Here is a 21,978-nt window from a genome sequence, read left to right as displayed (position 1 = left end):
TGAGGAAATGGTATGTGCCTTATCTAGTCAAAGCTTCTATTCATTTTAATCGCTTCCCAATTGAACTCTTCATTTTATTCCCTCTGAGTTATTGTTCCCATTCCAGCCGGCGACAGCACCTATGTGTCCGGGGAGATTTCTGCCGGTCACGTGATGTAAGTGGCGTTCACCTTATTCTAGGCAGAAATGGAGAAAGTCGACATCGCCCCGAGGCCAACATCGCGATAAGCCCCTTTTCATTATGCACAGGGGCCGATGGAGAACAAGATTAGCGTGGCCCCGTGTGCATAAACATACGTCATGGAGAAGAAATACAAACAGCACAGGGCCACAAACCAAACACGTCTGCTTTCCTACTGTTTTAAAACTTTAACTTTAATCAGTTGGACTCTGTGTGTGTGTGTGTGTGTGTGTGTGTGTGTGTGTGTGTGTGTGTGTGTGTGTGTGTGTGTGTGTGTGTGCAGGCTTTTCTTCTCATGCCTGTAAACCACAAAAGGGTTTTCTTCCTTTAACATGAAGGTAATTCAGCTCCATCATGAGTGTTTCTGAGGGAGGAACAAGCGTCAAGGAGACAAAGTTGCTACTGCGTTGTCATGGTTACCAAAGGTGTAGGTGCATGGCATGTCTTTGAAGATGCAACAACATCAAAGAGGAAGCCTTGTATTCTTTGATGTTGGGGATGACTCTCTCCTGTCTCTGAGCTTTAGGTCCACATATAAAAGCAGTGTGAGCTGCTGGTTGGTCTCAGGAGTTCTACAACATCCAGTTTGACAACAACAGCTCAGCTTTTGGGGCAAAAGTCTATCACATCAGCTTTAGCAACAGGACAACTGCTGATCAAATGAAAGATGGTTTGAGTCGTCTTAAACAGACACTGGAGTCTTATTTCAGCCCAGTCACTGATCTCTATCAACGATCTTCTGTTAGAAATGTTAGAACTGGTCAGTTTCTGTGGCACCAGTGTGGTTCCTGCTGGTTCTGCTGTAAGAATCTAAACTAAATGTGTATTTCTGTCTTCATTTGGAAATGCAGATGTTACAAACACACCTCCAGACAGGTGAAAACCAGCATCTGCATAAAGAGATGATGGACCTTCAGACGGCACTGGAGCAGTGTCAGAATGAGGTCAAACGTCTCAAAGACCAAGGAGGTCAACAAGGCTGTCAAGGAGAGGCAAATGAGGACCATTGCCTACATTAATATCATGAATGAGCTGAATGATGCTCAGGAGGCTCTGAAGGAGAGCATGAGCAAGTGTGAGACTCTGGAGAAAAACCTCCAGCAGCAGCTGGAAGGAAACCAGCAACTCCACCAGAGAGCTGGAGGAAAATGGAGAGAGGTTGAGGAGGGAGCTGTCTGCTGAGACTGAGAAGCTCAAAAAAGAGCTCTCAGACAGGGAGGAGGCTTTGAAGAAGGAGCTCTGTGAGAAAGAGAAAGTCTTCCTGAGACCCACCAGGGTCTCTCAGAGCTTTGGGAGGCCAGAGCTGAAGAGAGGACCGAGAGAGAGAGAGAGAGAGAGAGCTGGAGGAGATGCTCCAGAACATGGAGAAACAAAAAGTGGAAGAGCTCCAGGTACGTTGTGTTCCTTTGTATTTGTGAACATATAGAACGTATCGCTGTTTCTCTTGTGCTCTAAATAAAATGGGCACTACAGCATGAGAGGTTTCACTCAAGTCAATTCTTGTCCTTCCTGGCATTTTTATCTCTCTCTCTCACACACACACACACACACAGAGACACACACACACACACACGCTCTGTCCTGAGAAGGGTCACACTGCTCTTATGCCCTCATGACCTGCGGGGGGTCAACGAGAGCAGCTTTACAAATCCGACTTCATGAAAACAGCGACTGAAGGTCCTCGTGGGAATTAATCCTGCCCAGGCAACCACAAACAGTAAATTACAGGGAGCTTACATGATTTCTGTGTTCCCTGGGGACATCAAACAGAGGACGGGGCCATGTTAAACTCGGCCCGCTCTCTCCACTTCAGAGCCGTCAGCTTCAGTTTCCGTCTTTTGTTCTTCTGTATTAGATCAATCCCTGAAAACTGTGGGAAGGCTGCTCCATCTCTGCACGCTGCCTTTTCCTTCATTAAGCTGTGAGAGAAAAGGACATCTTCACTGGGAGGGTTTAATTGCTAAATAAATATAAAAACAAGGCTGTATACACACACACACACACACATATATACTGTACATATATATATATACATTTGTCCTCTCTCTATGTATAAAATGAAAATTACCAAGATACCAAAACAGGTGTATTCTTTATTGGAATAAAATCTGTGTTAAATTAGTTCTTTTTCCTCAAATAGTGCAAATAAAACAACAATCGGTTGCTTTAGCTGAATACCAGTAGTCAAATCTAGTTGCATCTTTAAATTTTAAATATTGTGGTAAAATGGCTCTTTGGATTTTTGCAGTGGAAAATATTCCTAATTTTTCACGCAATTCTAAAATCGGTGCAAATTAAGCAGCTTGTGATCTAAAGTGTCCTAAAGGTGTTGAGAACTGTTCTTGTCTGGGACAAAGGCTCACATGTCCCAGTGTTTTTCCCAGCTATTCACTGGGAGGATCCCCCCGCTGGGAGCAGATTAGCCTCTTCATGGGGGATGTGACGCCCAGAGAGGAAGTATCAGAACAGGACAAACACAAGGACAAATCACCCAGCCGTTACTCAATATTCATCGAGACGAGCAGACAGCAGGAGAGGGGTTCCTCTGAGCGCCCAACACTCCCCCTTTGTTTTTCACCCTGTTTTGATCTGTAATAGCTGCATAGAGATGTTCTGTGGCTGGTGAAGTCATGTGAGAGGGAATTATGGCCATTAATGGGTTATATGAAGAGTCATACATTCATTCACACATTCTGTTTATGAGCTCACAAATGTAAAAAAGGTAAAAGTTGGATTTCTTAATTTCCCTTCAGTAAATTAATAGTTATTTTCACAGATATGAATGTTGGTGGGTAAATAGCGTAGTCGGTTTCACCTTGACTTTGATCTTTGGACAATCAGAGGTCAAAATCCCTCCAGAACTTCACAAAGATTTAATTAGCTGTTCCTTGGTCCATTATCAGCAGTTTCTGAAGATTTCCTTCAAATTTGCTCATGACAGTGATAAACAGCCGCTGTCACATAACCTCCTTGGTGAAGATAATTAACCAAAGTTTAAATGTGTTTTTCATCCAAAGTGTCAGGGTGGTGGCGCTCTAACACAGACAGATTAAACGCGTGTTTCTTCCTCCTCGTTACGGTTTGATTGACAGCTGTTGCGGTCAGTCCTCGCCTCTTTCCCACGTGGCCCTCAGCCGCAGTTTAGCAGATAATTAAAATATAAATTGGACAAAGAAGCACTAAGTCGGGGGCCGAGCGTTACAAAGGGGAGCTCCGGCCCGGCGCTGGTAAACCAACACCGGTTTATTGAAGGAAAACACGCCAGCTGTTACCGACCGCGAAAAATGACGTCAGACCGCGGGAGGCGGGAGAAGGGAGGCGTTCACTGACAGTGAGAAATGTGAGGCGTCACCTTTCATTCGTGCCCAAGTAAAACTCATCTGCTGTACTACATTTGTTTGGTAATTATAATTCTGGATACTTTGTATTTTCCATTCTTTATTAGAATTTTAAAGGTGAACAAGTCACTTAAAGAATTGTTTATTTTCCCTCTTTATTGTGATAGCTTATCAGATATATTTCTCTTAGTGTTATAAGGAGAAAGTTGTGAATTCTGATTTCTTTTGACTGTGTCTACACGTCCGCGAAGGCAGCTGGCAGGCTGTTGTTTGTCGGCCATATTGGGTTCTGCCCTCAGAAGAGAGTCCTAGTCGTGAAAACAGATCAGTTTACACCTAAAGGTGTTTTTCATTTTTAAGCAATGTTGGGCTGCCTGCTACATGGACAGCTAAACTCTATGTCCATGTAAAACAAACAAACAAGCAAACCCTAAACCAACAGAATCCAGACTTTAAGCTGCCCTGTTCATTTGTAATATCGCTGAGGACAAATAACATTGTCATTTATAAAATTTAAAGCATTTGAGACCAAATAATGGATTCAGAGGAAGAAGTGGGAAGAGCCCATTCCATCAATACTGATTTTAAATGGGCAGCTCAGACAGACACCTGATCTCATGCAGTCTAAATATTTGGACTCCTACAAAGCCCAGTAAGACCAGTATCCCCAGATATCTGCCCACTAACAGCTGTTGTTCAGCATAATATGGCAGACATGAGGGAATGCGTTAAATTAGAAGGATTTCTGTTATTTTTCCTCTTTTGGCTTTTGTTGTCTTCTCATATGTGTGAAGATGGTCGTGCACACTTATTTAGTTTTATTTATAAAAGAGGCGATAGACTGATTATGACAAATTTCTTTCTGATTACACCACATTTGAGATGGGGTCTTTAAAGTAATTCACATTAAATAGGACATGAAATGTGTCACAAAGCATCCAATAAAGCCTTTTTCCGGTTTAGAATTAAGGATAATTCACACCTGTATTTTGTCCAATATGAAGAGATGACCCTGGAAATGCTGCATGGTGATCTGCAGTGTGTTTACTGGCAGCCACAGCTGTTTTCAGTCTCTGAGTGTGTGTCACACACACCAGAGGACAGGAGCGTTTCATTACCTTCATCTGGGCTGAGAAAGTGAGCCCTGATTAGGTTTCTAATTACCCAGTTTAAAGTCTAAGTAGGCCATTTGCACTCAGCTGCCTGAACTGGATCCACCTCACTGGCTCTATCAGGTTGTCTGAGCTCTGCAGAAGGTGTGTGTGCGTGTGTGTCAGCTGAAGCAACTTTATTGTCTACCCCTGTGTGTGTTTACACATGGGTGTGTGTATATCCACGTTACACACAGATTAGCCTCGATTATGTAACAGCTGTTGGTGTCAGGATCTGATATGAATCTGTGAGCCTGATGAGAGGATGATTGACAGCTCCTTTCCCTGAAATAGAAGAGGAATCTCACTTTGATGAGGCCCTCAGCTCACAGTTGATCTCTTTGCGGGGCTTTTAGAGAAATCTCCCTGTCGTCTGCCCAATTGGCACGGATAATATCTTAATTAGACAGATTAGTTTGTAAAGAAATATCGCTAAACATTTCAGGCCTTTATTAAGAGCCTGTGGTGGCTCTTGAACAGGTTTTTGTCTCATGATTAGGAGATGTTTGGCACATTTAACATCTTATATTGGTCAGTAGGAAAATCTAGAAACACCTCTCTGGCCAGTCTTACAGTAGGATTCTTGGATTTGCCCCCAAATGTACAGGCCTTTTTTACCTCCAATTCAGAACTCAGACATTAATCATGAGATTTTACAGCAATACTGAAAAATATCACCTTTGTAGTAAAGGTAATAGATAATTATTCACTATATCTGAATGCAGATTCTAGAAAATGGCTGTGGCTAATTTATAAATCATTATTATAGTGAAGGAAATAAAATTCTGTTTGTTTTTTGATGAAGACTAAATGAATTTAAGATAAGTGTGAATTGTGAAATATGTGTCTACTGAAATGATGGTTTTTGTGATTGACTACACACACATTTATTTAAAATAAGAAAGCAGCTGGAGGAACGGCTTTTTTTTTTAATGGCTTAAATAGTAGTAATTGTATCTTTGAAATATTTAAGAGTGTATCTTTAAAGAATATGTTGTCAACAAATACACGTCTCTGTATCACTGTCACTAACCTTAGTATTGATTAAAATGAACCTTGAATCGATAAATGAAACTCCATTATTCTCAAACCTGTGTTTTAATAAATAAGTCACTGGAATATTTTATTTACATGCACTTATGCCGTGTGCATAGTATTTTCTACATGTCAATATTATTTGAATTACTGCATTGATTTCTAATTGGTCTACAATTGAAAGTTTTCACGTTTTCAACCAGCAGTGCTCGTCAGATTGCGGTTGCCAGTAATGGCCGTTAGAGGGCGCAACGCGCCTCAGCCAGTGTTCACAGGCTGCAAACGTTTAAAAAAACGAAATAAATGTGTCATAAAAGCACATTTCCAATGACATTTTAAATTATCAAAGCTCTCTTGGATATTTAGCTAAAATAATACTGTCATCAGAGGTTGATTTGCCTGGAAAGCAGGAAAAATGTGAATCATCCTGTTGTTATCAGTCTTCTGTGCAATGATCCAGAAATACTCAGGCAAAATCCGAGCAGCTCTTCAAAAGTCTTGCAAAACACACCTTCAGGCCTTCATACATTTTACCACATGTGCATTTGCATGAACAGGTAACCAATGTGAGTCACGTGATGTCGGCCTGGATGAGGTCAGACAGGTTAAATTCTACCTTTTATTAGTGCAGGTTAAAGCAACAACCTCCGCTCAAAGTAGAATAATTAATGTTACTTTTAACAAATAAATCTGGAGGATTCTTTAAATCTGACTGAAATCAGCTAATGTAGGTTTATAAATCAAGCTGGTAATGAGAATACTGTATTTGATAAAGTTTGAGGGTAAAAACGAGGCTGTGCTGTTATAACATATCTGGACGTCTACCAGACGGCCTCCTTCATCGCCAACCTTGAACATTTTCTCAGCCAAATTCTCATTCTGGCAGTCAAAATTTATCATTTTTAGTTCATAAACACAATTATTGAAGCAATTATTTTTACTTTGCGTTTCATTTCCATGTTTTTTTCATTCATTACAGAGAAATCACATTTGCTGTGACACCAGAGTTCATAGCTCTGACGCAACTAATTTAATTTCAACCTCATTACAGCTTCAACTAAAATTAACTTCCTCATATCTGAGTGACCGCAGTGGACGTATGTACTGGCGAGGGTGGTGGTAACCTGGACGCTACTTTATCATTAGAAAATACAAACCTGGCCTGGGTTTATTTTACTGCGATGAGCACCCACGTTATTGCCCCCTCCACTTCAGATTTCATGGGTGCAGAGATTTGTGAAGAGGCCCAAGTTGCCCCTCTGTGCTCCAGCGTCTGTTTAGCTGCTCTTTACCTGAGTGGAAAATCTCAAGTGCTGTTGTCAAAATACCCTCAAAGGGCAAAAAGCCTTTCCCTGTTAGCCCAGATGGACTCATGGGGGAATATTTCATGTGTGGGTGGCAAGTCTCTGCCTGGACTGGGACTGGGATCTTCCAGAGACAGAGCTTCTTTTCAGGCTTTGGGAGCTGCTCAGGTGAGAACTGGAAACCAGCCTGTCCCAGTTGAGAAGGAAAAGTTCCAGCAATGCTAACTAGCTGCTAGCTGTAACAACATGAAAAGTGAACCAGCCACAAGGACTTTGTTTGATGTGACTTCCTCCCACTGTTCAATAATATGATAACCACGCTGTTGCAGCACTGACTGCTCAAAGTAATAATAAAAAAGTTCCAAGGTAGTTTTCTATGTCAACTGGACTGGGTTTCTTCTTTTGAAGACGTTTCGCCTTCTATCCAGAAGGATTCTGCAGTTAAAAAAGTTAAAGCGTTCTACCAGCACACGGGACCACGTACAGTTGGTGTCCACCAAGTTAGCTACCTGGTTTGGGTTGACCAAACAGTATCTTTGCTTACTTCCTGTTTGATTTTCATCGGTGCTGTTTCTAAAACTTTACAGTCACGTTCAAGACTGCCTAGAGAACTGTGGTTGTCACAGACGCCACATAAAGAGGAACTTGACAGTAATTTTGATTTCTGTGGACTCCTTCTCTGCTATGGCAGGTTTAGCGCTAGCGGTGACGTGAGCAGCCACGGTTCTCCAGGTGCCCCGCCAGGTAAAGCTGATGCTCGCAGCACCACGGAGGTGTAAACCAAACCAGTTCTTTGAAGGGTTAAACTGGTTTTAAAAATAGTTTAGTGTGATGAACATATGACGATGGCTACGAAAGGCTAACACTTTGGTGCTTGTAAAGAACTTTAAAGTACCTTTGCAGCAATATCAACCACTAGGGTGGAGCTTTAAAACGTCAATGTAATGGAGCATTAGCACACAGAGTTTATGTCAGTGTTGCCCAAATTCATCAAAAATCCAACCACAAGAGTGAACAAAAACGAAACTTGAAGGCTGGGAAATGTAATGGCTGTCAGATATATACAACTATACGTTGTTTCGCATTTTTCCCTGTTAATACGAAGCATTCGTTTCTAGAAACCATCGTTTTATAGCATCGTTTTATTTTCCACGTTAAACTGGTCAAGTTTGTTCGTGTCGCATCGTTTCTGGTCTCCGTGGCGACAGAGCCACGCCCCTCCGGGAAGCTGCGCCGCGGCGGCGGTGAACTTGAGGCGCTGCGGGTCGGACCCTGAACAACGGCTCTTATCTCCTGCAGTCCGCCGCAGAACCGTCTTCCTGCGCTCTGCCGGTTCCGAACTTCCCTGTCCTGCAGGAGGGGGACGGAGACGTGACGTCGCTGCCCGCAGAGAGGCCCGTGCAGCGGGGGGAGGGAGGCAGGCACGGCCGCCGCCGCCGCCGCCGCCGCCGCTGCCGCAGGACGCACCGCTCGCCGCGAGGCGCCGGCCCGACCGGCTCACCACCACCGGCACACGCGGAAACTTTGCTCGAACAACACGCAGCCATAATGCGGCACCGCCCGCCGGGCCCGGAGCTGATGTGACCGTCCACACCCACAGCAGGGAGGAAGCGGCGGATACCAACAAACACCTCGTCACGGTGCGCGCGGCAGGTCGGCGTGCCCGTCTGGCGGGGGATATGTCCTCGTTAACCGTGGATCACGAGCAGAAATGGGTACCGACACACGTCCAGGTGACCGTGCTGAGAGCCAGGGGCGTGCGGGGCAAAGGAAAGCACGGCACCAGCGACGTGTACACCATCATTCAGCTGGGGAAGGAGAAATACTCGACCTGCGTGGCGGAGAAGACCACCGCGCCGGAGTGGAGGGAGGAGTGCACGTTTGAGCTGCAGCCCAGCGTGCTGGAGAGCGGCTCCCCGGCCGGGAGCAACCAGCTGGTCCTCACCGTCATGCACCAGGCGCTCATGGGCCTGGACCTCTTCCTTGGACAAGCGGTGGTCCCGCTTGAGAAGGTCTTCAGCGAGAGTCGCTGCTTGAAAAACGAGTAAGTTCTGTAGCCTTTATTTGTGTGCGCGCGCGCAGATAGGGAAACTTCGTGACCTCTTATCTTGATGCCTTTGCTTCACCTCCTCACTTTATCTGGAGCTCCCCAGGCTGGTTCAGACCGTGAGGGACGTAAACAGCCGTCAGGTCTGAGGTGCTGCATCAGGGCCCTGCAGACACACCCTCCCCCCCACACACACACCACACACACCAGCTGACTCTGAACACGCTGACCCCCCAAACACCCCCAAACTTGCCCCATTCCTCCATCTCCATCCACCTTGGGTGCTTGTTGTGTTCCGGAGCCGACCATGTGGGATTAATGGTTGTCCCAATTCCAGGGATTATCTAACAGATTCACCCTCCTGAGAGAGCCGAGGTATTTTTAGTACAACATCTTGTTTTACAAATGCCCAATAACGGACCAAAAATTTGACCTTTCCTGAATTTAATAGTAAACACGAAGCTGAATCCTAACATGAGAGTAATTCATAAACTAATCTTGGAGGTGCGAAGCCATGAAGCTTTTGCTAGGTGTTGTTTGCAGTGATGCTCCAATGACAATGTTTTTTGTTGTTATGTAACTTCCTCTTAAACTCTTTCTACATCCCAGAGCGTCTGAGCACATCAGTTCTGGGTGTGTTGGCATTTGTGTTGAAATGGGCCCGAACACGGCACCGTTGGCCTGTGTAATCATCACTTCTCGTAAGACAGATTAGCATTTAAACGACTGAGCTGGACCTTCGGACATCTGCGGATAAATATAAATGCTCAGAAACAAAGAGGGGGCTTTTATTTTTCATCAAAGCTGCCCCAGCTGGAATTAAAGTAGATTTAGCTGTTAGCCAGCATGCTATTGTTTTGTAATGCTCAAATATTTCCTGTTTACTTCCTGTCCAGGAGCGTTGCCCCTGTCCTCCACAGGACTGGACGATCCTTTTTACTCAGACGTGTCGGCGTGAGACGAGAGGGGAGCCGGTCTCATGCCGCCGTCCCCGTTGTAGCTGTAAGCTTGAAGGTTAGAGCCCGCGATGCTCAGGCGTCAGCAGTTTGGTGGCGTGGTGCGTTCAGGGTCCCTGGGTGGGATTCAGGACATTTGATTGGTAACAATGCAGTTGCTCTTTGGGTGGTCAGAAACTGGAGGATTATCCAGTAATCCCTCCAGACTGACCATTCTGTCTGTCTCCACGTAGACTTAACCAGACTAGATTTGGGTTTTAAAACATGTGGCCAACTGTTGACATGTTTTTTGGGAATGCTAGCTGCAAGGGCTAGCTAGTTGATGAGCCTAAAAATATAGTTCTTTATTTTGGAACTTATCAGGTAATTTTTTGCTTCCATTACGATTTTTAGGATTGTTTGATTAAAACTCCTCACCATATTGATCAGACAGCGTAGCTGTGTTGCCATGACAACATTAAGGGGCAAATATTAGCATGTGTTTATTAGAAATAAGGCGTGCGAGGTGATTGCTGCGATGGGCTACTTTGGCAAACACACAACATCTTTATGCAGTGTGTTAGCATGTAAGCTAAGAGGCTAAAGGGGGTTGTGTCTCACCCTCCTCGAGTCATAACAGGATGTTGGGTTTGTGCAGAATGGTCGCCCACACGTGGTGGGACGGGCAGAAGCAGCGCCTGAAACCTTACTGGAGATCAGATTCAGGGAACGCGAGGGCGTCGGGTGAATTCCCTCGCAGGGTCTCTCAAGGGGAAGCCTGAAACTGCTGCCAGATAGACGCGCTGTGGCGAGCACAGCGAAATCTTTCGTGCTGCTTTTGCTAAACGTGACGTGCACCTTTTCCCTCGACGCCACGTTTCTTCCCGTCAGAGTGAATTTCTCCTTTCAGCTCTTTTCCTGCTGCAGATGCTGGTTTTTTCCCTGGCTCTTGTTGAGGTTTCCAGCGCTCTCATAGGTCCACCCGGACTGTCACGCTCCGCTCTAAGAACGCTCCGATGACCCCGGTGCTGTAGCGCGCCTGACGGGTCGACCCCCCTCCCCCCACGGACTGAGGCAGGAAGAGAGCTGCACATCCAGAAGAGCTCTGGGAGGCGCGCGGTGCTGCCGCCTGCAGCCTAATGGACATCACAGTTATGTAACGAGTGACCTGACAAGTCATCCTGGAAAGCTCGGCTACACACATCCACTCTGTGAGCCAGACTAAAATAAAAGCTGTGGTTTTCAGCTCGGCTACAACCTCTCTGATCGGGACCTTTGGATGTTGGTCTCAAGTTGTTGGTCCTCAGGGGGACGTTTGAGGGAATAATGCTCAGTAGTTTGGAGGTTTAGGATCAGGGTTGGAGATCATGGCAACCAGATGTGGAATGTGGACGGAGCCTCGAGGCTCCGACTGGCGTCACTCTCAGTGCTGCTCTGGGTTCTGCTGGTTTGGCTGAAGGTCCACGTGGTGACTGAAATGAAGCCGCTGAGCTGCTTTTATCTGAAGCTGGGCTGGATGGACGAGTCGGTCCCGATGCAGGAGGAGGATCTGCTGGGATCCACTCAGCTTCTGCCTCGACGCTCACACCTCCCTGAGGTATGTGAGAACAATGCAGCCCACAACAGCCTGATGTGGGAACACACTGCTAGATTCCACAGCTGACACTGACCCTTGGACCCCACCGAGGGGTGTGTGTGTGTGTGTGTGTGTGTTGTGTGTGTGTGTGTGTGTGTGTGTGTGTGTGTCCCACATGTAATTCCAGCTCTGTCCTGCCCTGGCGGGTGGGTTCTGGAAATCAGCTTGTTCCATGGACACCTGGAATGACGTGTCCCTGCTGCTGGACAGTGTCCCCGTGTCCTCCCCAGCAGACTGGGCCGAGGGTGTGAGGACACATGCTGGGGTGGGGCGGAGGGTTGTGATTTCCTGTCTGTGGAAGCAGATATGAAGCAGAGTTTCTTCGGTTCTGCGACCTTTTGGACATTTTTGATGGGCTGAAGCCCGGTTGGGCGTGTGTGGGACGATGCTCTTCCGGAGGACGTGGGCTCCAGAATAGAGCACTTATATCTTTTGGTCTGTGCTCCAGTGTCTAGATTTAGTCCATTTGGCTTGTGTTGTCGTTGCGTGTCCTTCGTCCTTACTTCTGATTGGTCATTCTAGACCGAACCACCGGCCAAACGTGGCGTCTCTTCAGGAGATGAGAAGAACTGCAGCAGAACCCTCCTCCTCTTCTGTGTTTGGACCCTAAACCCCATATTTGCTGCAGGGCGGCGGCCGGTGAATCGGGAGGAGGACGGGTGCTATTGTTGGAGAATCAATGTGCAACGTGAGTCCACACCCAGCAGGTCTTTGAGGACGCTTGAGCAGCTGCCTGGGTCGGTGTCAGAGTTCTGGGCTTTCCTGTCAAGGCCGGGTCACGTCTTCAGATCTGTTTGGATCCAGTCCTTCCTCCTTCCATTGTCTCCTGAGTGAGCAGGCTGAAGTGTGGTGGTCGTCATGGATACGAACCACATGAACGTTGTTTTTGATTCTCCAGATTCCACTGGAATGTGTGTATGTTTGTTCTCTGGCATTCTTTTAGGGAGGTACCGGGTTGTCGGGGCCCCGTGGAGGAGCGTTACATAACGACATATGCTGAGAATTAGATGACTGGTGTGTTTCTGCTGCAGTTACACCAGTGTGTGTGTGTGTGTGTGTGAGACAGTGTGTGTGTGTGTGTGTGTGTGTGTGAGGAGGAAGCTTTTGGGCCACCACAGCCTCGTGTTGTGTTCTTATATAAAATAAAATAGTCTAGATTTCTCCGTCTCCTTCTTGATCTTCTCTTCTTTATGATAAATTGGGAATTGTAAAAATGAAAAGTGTGTTAAACATTACCGGACCAAACAAACACACTAATTGCTGATGGTTTGCTCTTAGCATGCTAACTGCTAGCAGCAATGTTTGGGCCTGTTAACTGGAGTTGCTTGATCTCTTATCTAGAAGCTTTCACTGTTGTAAGCTGATGTTGAACCAGGTTGCTTTATTTTCGTCATTCATGCGTTTGCAGCTGCTGAATTAGTGTCTGCAGTAACGAAACAGGCTGCAGCATCAGGCCCGTTGACGCCTGCTCCTCCTGTGTCGTCTGTTTCCGCTTCACTCTCAGTTTTAGTCGCGGCTCTTTTTGACATTTCAACTTTCTTGTTGACTCAGCCTACCAGGACCTCATTTTGCTGCCACCCACTTCACTCCGTGAGATGTTCGTGCATTGGGACTGAGGGCAGCACCGGAACCCAAACCTTCTTCGTTTAAGTCTTAAATGGGGCGACCGGTCACGTCGCAGCACCTCCAAAAACACGAGATGAAGACGTTGTGGTTGAGGGTTTCGGTGAAAATAGCTCTGCGGCACAGGAAGTGAAAAATAGAAACAGTTCTTGGTTTCGGGTCCGGTCGTCTCTTCCTGCCTGAGACAGCAGCTTCCCTCCAGCAGCCTCAGGGTCAGAACCACGTGACGTTTCTGTTCAAAATGGCCACAAACGACCAGATGAGACTTTCCCCTGAATCACGGGGCGGCGGTGTGGAGGTCACGGCTTCCTGCTCTGGCACGCAGCCTTTCTCCAGTGGACCCAGTTCCGGTCCAGTGATGGAGTCACAGTCGGGCCCCCGCCTGCCTCCTGTATATCATGTTGTGTTGTGTTGTGTGTTACAGGTGGTACCAGCTCAAATCTAAGACGGGTAAGAAAGAGAAAGAACGAGGGGACATTCAGGTCACCGTCCAGTTCACCCGAGACAATCTGACCGCCAGCATGTACGACCTGGTCATGAAGGACAAGAGCATGTCCACCTTTGGCAAGCTGAAGGAGCGCATGAGAGGGAAGAAGAGGTCCAGCGAGGAGGACTCGTCCTCGTCTATCCTGCCGGGCGGGTACGGGTCGCTCTGCCGCATGCGCCAGAGGCTGCCCAGCGAAGGCGGCGGGGAGGAGGATTACGAGGACGACGAGGGCGGCGAGGTCAGGCGGAGCAAGATGAGGACCTTCTTCTTGAGGGGGAAGCTGAGGAAGTCTTCAGACACCCGCTCCAGCACGTCGCTGGGGTCGGAGAGCAGCGAGTCCTCGTCGCGGGGCGGGAGCCTCAGTCCCACGGCTGGAATCAGCGTGGTGGTGTCTGACCTGTCCAACTCGCCCAGTAACAGCAGCAACCTGACAACCGACAGCCCAGGTGAGGAGGAGCATCAGATGCTGCTGCTGCTGCTGCTGCTGCCTGGTACCACGCAGGCCGGCATCAAACAACATTTGATAGAAGTTGTTCAGGGTTTATGTCTGTCAGCATCGTAACGGCCTGAGATCAACTCTACATTAAACTATTTCTGTCTCTGAGAGAAGCTCCGACCAACGTGCACGAACCCATTGTGTTTCTGGAGGCGTGCGCTCCCCAGACTGCTGCTGATGTTGTTAAATCACCTTTGAGGAGAGAGATTTCCCAACGTTTCCCTCCTTGTCTCCACAGAGCACACAGCCAACCTGTCGCCCAGGTCGCCGTCGTCTCTGCAGTGTGAGTTTGGTGACGAGGCCGCGGAGATCAGCATCGCCGTGCTTCAGCCCACCCCGCCGGTGACTAGAAGCCAAGCGTGCAGCGTCCCGCCCCTGGACCCAGGCCCAGGAAAGCCTCCAACATCTTTAGGCCTGGGACTGTTGCACAAGTCTCTGCCTCTGTCCACGTCTCTACAGAACCTCAACCCAAGAGCCTCTATGGATCCCTCCAAAGGCCCCGTCAGCGATGGGCGCCGCTGGTCTTTTGACAAGCCTGGCGAGGAGGAGAAGGCGGCGATCGCAGCAGCCTTGGAGCAGAGCGGCCCCATGCTGGGCGGAGATGAGATTGAGGAACGTTTGGGACGCGCCGGCCCCACCAAAGATGCCTCCGTCACATGGGAGGCTGGAAGTCAGGGTAAGAAGCCGAAGAGAAACTTGCTCTCCCATGGGAGAGGCCATGCGGCAGGGAAGGGTCAGAATCAGAGGGAGGAGTCTGAACAGAGCGCCGCCGTCACTGCGGACAAACACAAGGGTTGGTTTGGATCAAAGGACTCGCCCGGCAAACCCAGGTGAGCTTGTGAGTTTGTTTGGTCAGTATTGATACAGATGTTTTCCCACAGAACAGCTGCCTCCGTCTTTCTGCTCTCCACAGCACCAACAGTAATGGTGCATTAGCCACATGCTAGCCCACTGGCTGGGTCGTATGTTTATCACTCCCAGTTCCAGGAGGGTTCAGCTGGAAGCTGGATGTTGCTCCAGCTGTGCCCTTGGCTCCAGGTCTCCTCTGAACTGCAGACGAAGGTCGTGGCTGCTCTCCTGAAATGGGATCATGGCGCCGTCATAATCATCTCTGTGGGTTGCAGCACACGTTTGAGGCAAACACTTTGGTCGGGGGGCGGATGAATACGAGGTTAGGCCAGTTGATGCCTCAGGTTTATTTCAGGAGCAGCTCGTTTATCATCGGGGTCACCCTGGTTATTGATCAGTGCTGCTATTGATTAGGACTAACTGGTGCTTCTTACGGTTCTTTCTCTCATTTTAATAGTTGCTGGTTGTGTTGCAACAAGAGCAACACAACAGGCATGGTCTCCGGTCTTCCCCAGGTCTGATCCACTGGGGCAGCTCTGCAACATTTGATTTGCACTGTTCAGTTGTGTCCTTGTGATGCTCCCGGGCATCCAGAAACTGAAGTTAAAACAAGTTAAAAATCTTTTCAAGGCATTCAAAAGTGTCAGACACGCAGTAAAGTCTGCATGAAACCCACCCTGTGATGATTGAGGAATGATTCAGGAATGATTCAGGAATGCAGATGTGATTTCAGAGCTTCTGCAGCTGTGTGAACCATCCTCACTAATCACGAGGACTGTGTCCCCTTCCTTTCACAGCCCTGACCCCAGCACTGACTTCACACATGTTGCCCTCCCCACAATTCCCCCCGTAGGTTCCCCTGCTCCGGTTTCTCCCCTGCACCACACTAACCCGTTCACCAACTCGCACAGCACGCTGCTGCCCATATCCCCCTGCAACCCTTTCTTCTCTCTCCTCCAGCAGAACCCTTTTTATGACGCCATGCTCCCCGCTCAGCCCCTGAAACCTTCCCCGCCGCCTCTGCCTTTCCTCTCCAGTTCCCGGCCTCCCATTTCTCACCTCTTTCCTCAGACGAACGACCCTAACGGGACCCCCAAAGCCTCCAGCGTTGTGCGGAGCAGCGTGTGTTCAAACGCTAAGAGTGACAGGATGGACGGAACCCAGAAACGACCCCTCCCTCCGACTCCTGCGGAACTGCCGAACAGGACGCCCTCTAACCCCTTCACGCCTGGGGGGCAGCGGCCGGACGCGCAGTGGGATGACTTCTTTGAAGCATTTGCAGCTGGAAGGCTGCAGCCTCCCGGGGAGCTGACCACAGACCGCGCATCACGGCGGGGCACGAGGAGCACTCTGGCGAAGCGCTGCAGCGATGGAGCGTTGCCTCCTTCGTCATGTGACTCTCCACATGGGTCGGGAGCAGAAACGCGTAGCTCTACCGGCCACTTGACCAACGCTAGCACCACTCACTTTGACGGATTTGCACAGTTTCTTGAAACTATTCCCGAGCACAACGACGGCGGGGCTTTAGATCATCCTGCTCCCCCTCTAAAAACTGCTGCTCACACTGAAAGTGATCAAGCTAACGGCAAAACTCACATGCATTTTTTAACCAACGCTAATATGGACCCGGGTTCCCATCATCCCTCGGCTGCCACGCTCAGCAGCAGCTCCCCAGATCCTGCTTCTTCAGGTATCGGCAGTTCCGTGGAGGAGGATTTCCTCTCCTGTTTGTCTTCTCATTCGGACAAGTTCTCCGCTTCATCTGCTGAGGAATCTGAGGCGCAGAACCTGGAAACCGACATCATCAGCTTTGAAAAGTCCTGCGAGCCAATCAGGAAGTCCAAATCCTCAGAGTCAGAGGACGACAGGTCTAACGGTCCATATTTGTTGGGGTTAGAACAGAACCCGGACATCCAGCGCCGGAGCAGCGAAGCTTTGGAAGGCTCTGTGGCGCCATCCCCAGGGATGGTGCCTGTGGTGGCGCCGCTGGAGCGTCCAGAAGAGAAACACTCCGATCTGCAGCCAAGATCCGACGAAAGAGAAGAGTTTCCCGTACCAGTGGAGGAGTTTCCACCTACACACGCGATGATCTCTTCACCTCCAGATGTTTTACAGCCAACATTTCACATCCAAACCTCCTCCCCAGCTGGGAGGCAGAATTCAGCAGGTTTCCCTGCGGAGGAGGCCGCATGGGGGCGGGAGGCAGATCGGCATTCGCCGATTCCGTGTGGGGATTTTCCTGTCAGTCCAAGCAGCACCTTCAGTCCGCTGCTGCTGCCCCCTCCTCTGTCCGACCGCAGCAGCTGCTTCCTTCACAGTCTCTACTTGAGCTCCGACTCGCAGAATTACCAAAGTTGTGAATCTCCTCCGTCACCAAACGTCTCCAGCAGCTCGGAGCCGAAGCAGACGCCAGATTGGGCCAGTTCCACTCTGGCGCCCGCTGATGCTGCTCAGGAGGTCTTTGCTGACGCATCCACGCCATCTCGTGAGGAATCCCAGCAGAGCAGCAGCCTGGGATGCAGCTGCGACCTCCTGCCGCCGGCTTTTACGATGAAAGACGAGTCCTGCGACAACCAACAGAGGAGCTTCACAGACCAGGTGCTGCCCGCCGTCTCAGGTGACAGGTTCTGCCCTCATGCACAGACGCTGCAGCGCTCCCACTCTGACGGCTCGCTCAAACTGACCCGGGACCAGCGCCTTTGCGGCGCCGACTTCCCCGCCCTCCCCTCCTCCGCTCCTCTAACTCCTGACCACACTAGCCCCTCTGCAGCTCTCTCCCCCCTCCCTCCTTTTGCCAGCGCTACAGCAGGGTCACCACCCAGCATGCCACAGGCTGCGGCGCCCAGCCCAGTGTCTCTGGAGAGCCAGCAGGCAGCCAATCAGCAGAACAGGTGAGGTTGCACATGCTCAGAAGCGGGTGAGAAGGTGGAGGAAACGCTCCTTTCCCACTTCCAGAGATTTCTGTCCTGTCGTCACTTCAGTCTGCTGCTCTGCTTCGTCTGCTCCTCCCCTGCGCTACTGACTCTCGAGGGGTTTCTCTGTTGTGGTGTGACCTCCTCTTTTTCTTCACTTTGTTACCACACACTCCCACACACAGGTGTTAACAGGACTTTTCTGCAGGTGTGGTGTGTGTGTGTGTGTGTCCTGGCTCTGTGGTAATGGGAGGGGAAATGGAACCTCAGGCCAATTAACAGTTATTATTTTTCTTTCAATCCTTCCATGCACACACACTCCCTTCCCCAACACACATAAAGACACACACACCCCCATCCCCACAGGGCAAGCTAGCGTTCTCACACAAACACACCAAAATTGTCAAGCAGAAATCTTTGGTGAGGTGGTGTTGTTTCACTGAAAGCATTTCTTTTTTCACCTTGGGGTAATAATTCATTTAACACTGTTCTAGATGTTTGGTGGCACCTAACGCATGCAATTAATTAAGCCTCCTATTTTTCAGCTAATTTGGGTAAAGTTTTCACCCGTGTTTTCCTGTAATGAGGAGTCTTCTGCATGTCTGACCTTCCTTTCTTCAGTGAAACAAAGACTGAGATTTGATCTGTAGCAGCCGTGTCTGTTGCTGTCCTGGAGGTGCAGAACATTGTCTGTTGTGCTTCAGTAACGGGGCCCATCTATGACCTGAGGTGTAGGTGTGCAGGAGATGCAGATAACAGGGAGCTGTATTCCCTGTATAACTGATGGAAACCTATTTCACAATCAGTGAATTATGGTTCTCAGACAGTTACCCTCCAGGCTGGTAACAGAAGGCGAATCTTTTAAATTCACCTAACATTTAAAGAAAAGCACCGCAGATGTTCTGATAAATGTCTGTGATTGGTCCTGATCACCTCATCCAGCCCCCACCCTGTGAAACCCCTGCTCAGCACCACCGAGGCTGAGGAGAAGCGGAATGAGGGCCGGTCAGTGCTGGCCACTGGACTGGAGAAGCTCAAGTTCACCATCCACCCTGGGAGGAGCAGCCAGCTCAGTGAGCAGGAGGCCGACAGGCGGAAGGTGTGTTGTCACCATGCAAAAATACGGCAGTGCTGCCCCCAGAGGCAGACAGCGGAATAGCAGCGCTTGTTATTCTACTTTTCACAATTATCTTTCACACTAAATAGGCAACAAAGAATTCCTTTTATTAGATGCTGTCTCATATTTACAAAAGAGTGGAGGCAGTGATTAACACAGCCTGAATTTAATGTGAGGCACTTTGTTTAGAATGTCGCATTAGCTTAGTACGGTTGTAAATTTCTATTAAATTGTTGCAGTTCTGGTAGTTGAATCACAGCAACTGGACTGTTTTGGTTATTATTAAATGAATGCTCTCCTTTTAGAAGGGCAGCAGGTGCTTTAAGACCCCTTTTTAACATTTTCCAATATTTTTTCCCCACGGTTCTCCAGTTGGTGACGGGAGGAGCCGGCTCGTACTACCACCTGAACCACAATGACCTGGTGGCTCTGCTGGTTCAGCGGGAGGCGGAGCTTGAGGAGCAGAGGGAGGAGTTTGAGCGGCAGAAATGTTTACTGGCGAAGCGGGAGGTTGAGCTGAAGAAGCTGAAGCCGCAGGTCAAAGATCTGGAGGACTACATTGACACGCTGCTGGTGCGCATCATGGAGCAGAAGCCCACCCTCCTGCAAGTGCGATCCAAGTTCAAGTGAGGCGGGTTCTGCAGCTCGGACCGCGTCTCGTCACTCTAACCTCCACGACAAGCTCTTTAGTCTTCTCACTGCTAGGCTGTCCTTTTTGATACAAACATCTGGGCACGTAGAGACGGCGGGGGCGTGTTTTCCAGAAGCGTTGTTCTGAATGTCGCAGGTTCTCAGGTCGTTTTCAGGTTCACACAGGCGGGTGGTTTCAGTTCAGGAGCCCGATTGTAGAATTATCACTTCTTCCTTTTCACGTTTCTTTTGGGGCTTTATCAGAGTGTGAATCCACAACAGTGCATGTCCATCCTGCAGGTTATCTACCAACCAGAGGAGGATCACAGCCCGTCCTGTCTCTCATTTTTAGCTCACTCGCTTACATTTTTGTTGTCTCTCATAACTGCATCATTTCATAAGCATTAGCATATTATAAACGATCAATTCTAGTGGTTGAGCTGTGGAGTTTCTTTACATACATATCCATTCTTTTTTCCTGTTCCACCAGGAACATGACCAATTACTTTTCACTACTCTTAAGCTACATCCCATAACTCAAATTAGATTTATTATTGCTCCAGGTGTTTGCTCAGCTATCTGTCTGTTCTGTAGTCACAGAGCTCAATTTTAAAACAATATCAAGGGTCTGATAGAATATTGTGTTTCCTTACTAAAGTAAATGTAAGAATGAATTCTCTAATGAGAATTGATGTCAGAGCATCAGTAGGATCCACAGTTTGGGACAGGATGGTTCATGGGTTGTTTTGGATTGACTCTCTACACTCTTCCTGATGATGGCGTCATCATTCAGACACGTCGTTGCGGCTAGAAACACCAAATGAGCGCCAGTGTGCAGCGAGACACATGACTGGGGACTATTAAAAGCTTCTAAATGTTCAAGTGTTCTTAGCCAGCAGTGGGGGTGTTCGAACCTGCAGTTCTATACACAGTTCGGTGATCTTTTTCGGTTCTTCCCACCTCACCTTTTATTGTTATTCTAGTTTATACCTTAAATCGACCCATCATGCTAAGCCTAAGGAGCTAGCGGACTCTAGCATGGGTCACGGCATCATCCTGTCCAACAGTATTGGGGTCAGTCACCTCTGATCTTGTGCCACTGCCTTGCCGGCTTCATCAACACAAGCCCACGGCTTTAAAATGCTTCCAACATGCCAGTACTTGACTCCCCCCGCCTGAGTGTTGCACCCACCCCTGCTCGAGCACGCATAACGTGGTGGTTTCAGTTGTACCGAAGGCTTTCCCACTGCGTTCTACAGCATGCTGCCCTTCTAAATTGCCAAACGCTGCCTTATTATTTTGTGTCACTTGGAGGTTAATTAAGAATCCATAGCTTCAGTTTATTTGTTAGGGTTCAGAGGAGAAGGTTTTGAAAAAGAAAAGCCATTCCTGCTTTTTAAAAAGGATTTCTTTTAACTGTCATTCTGTTCACTGCAGGAGAAACTTTAGGCAGACCGATAGGATCCACACAGTCACTTCCTGAGAAATGCCTCCAACAAAGCCTTGAAGCTTAAGTGATGCGCCATAAAGTATTCTTATACGATGCCATTTGTGGGTGTTCTTGCACTAATTAATTGTCAGAGCATAAATACTGTACCTGTCAATAAATGTGGGTATAGTTAGATCTTCCTCTCCACTCTACCGCACCTTTGCTCTGTGTCTGAAGCACTCGGTCTGCTCACACACTGTCGTCCTTATTCCCGGTGAGCTTGAAGCGTTTGACAAACATCCTAAAACTCATCTCTGTCCTCAAGATAAAGTGCATAAATGACTGTAGAGACGTTCTAAATAAGCGCAAGAGTAGTGGTCCTTCATGTCTTCCATTTTCAACGTTTTTATTTAAGTTCATTGAATTTTGTGCTTGGTTGCTTAGATGATGGGATGTGAGTTAGTATGTGAGACTGGAACGTTTACAATTCGTGATGCAATTCTGTTTCACAAATTTTGTATATTTAATAAAGAGTATTTTGTGTTTCTTGCTCACCCTACGTTTGGTTGTAAATGTGTTACTAATTCAGATTTAAATTTAAAGGTCCCTCTACATGCATCATTAAAAGATAAACCACCTGCTTTTTATATCTTTATAGAAACACCATTTAATCTTTGCATGTAATTTAGATACATACTAGAAAGAGCAATTTTATTCCAAGCAATCCTGCAAACTATTACTAGTCACTTTCAAAGGTTGGCAATTAATTGTACACTAAGATTGACCATGGCTGCACCGGGGGCGTTTA

The 21,978-nt window shown here is 48.1% G+C and overlaps 1 protein-coding gene across 3 annotated transcripts; it reads left to right on the top strand.

The window, feature by feature from the left end:
- The first annotated feature begins 8,224 nt into the window (after positions 1-8,224).
- Positions 8,225-21,729, top strand: rab11fip5a (RAB11 family interacting protein 5a (class I)). Of its 3 annotated transcripts, XM_057058719.1 has the most exons (7): positions 8,225-9,053; positions 12,256-12,315; positions 13,675-14,183; positions 14,472-15,063; positions 15,880-17,973; positions 18,937-19,093; positions 19,484-21,729. In XM_057058719.1, exons 1-7 carry the CDS (start codon positions 8,689-8,691, stop codon positions 19,739-19,741), a joined length of 4,035 nt encoding a protein of 1,344 aa, XP_056914699.1. In that variant the 5' UTR covers positions 8,225-8,688; the 3' UTR covers positions 19,742-21,729. The 3 variants fall into 3 exon arrangements, with proteins under 3 accessions (XP_056914699.1, XP_056914700.1, XP_056914701.1); XM_057058720.1 differs by lacking the exon at positions 12,256-12,315 and having other exon boundaries at positions 8,227-9,053; XM_057058721.1 differs by lacking the exons at positions 8,225-9,053; positions 12,256-12,315 and adding an exon at positions 10,547-11,588.
- Positions 21,730-21,978: the final 249 nt, after the last annotated feature.

Source organism: Takifugu flavidus, chromosome 16 (genome assembly GCF_003711565.1).
Source record: "Takifugu flavidus isolate HTHZ2018 chromosome 16, ASM371156v2, whole genome shotgun sequence".
Classification (NCBI taxonomy): domain Eukaryota; kingdom Metazoa; phylum Chordata; class Actinopteri; order Tetraodontiformes; family Tetraodontidae; genus Takifugu; species Takifugu flavidus.
The sequence above is the reverse complement of the archived record's forward strand: the minus strand, read 5'-3'. Positions and strand labels throughout refer to the sequence as shown.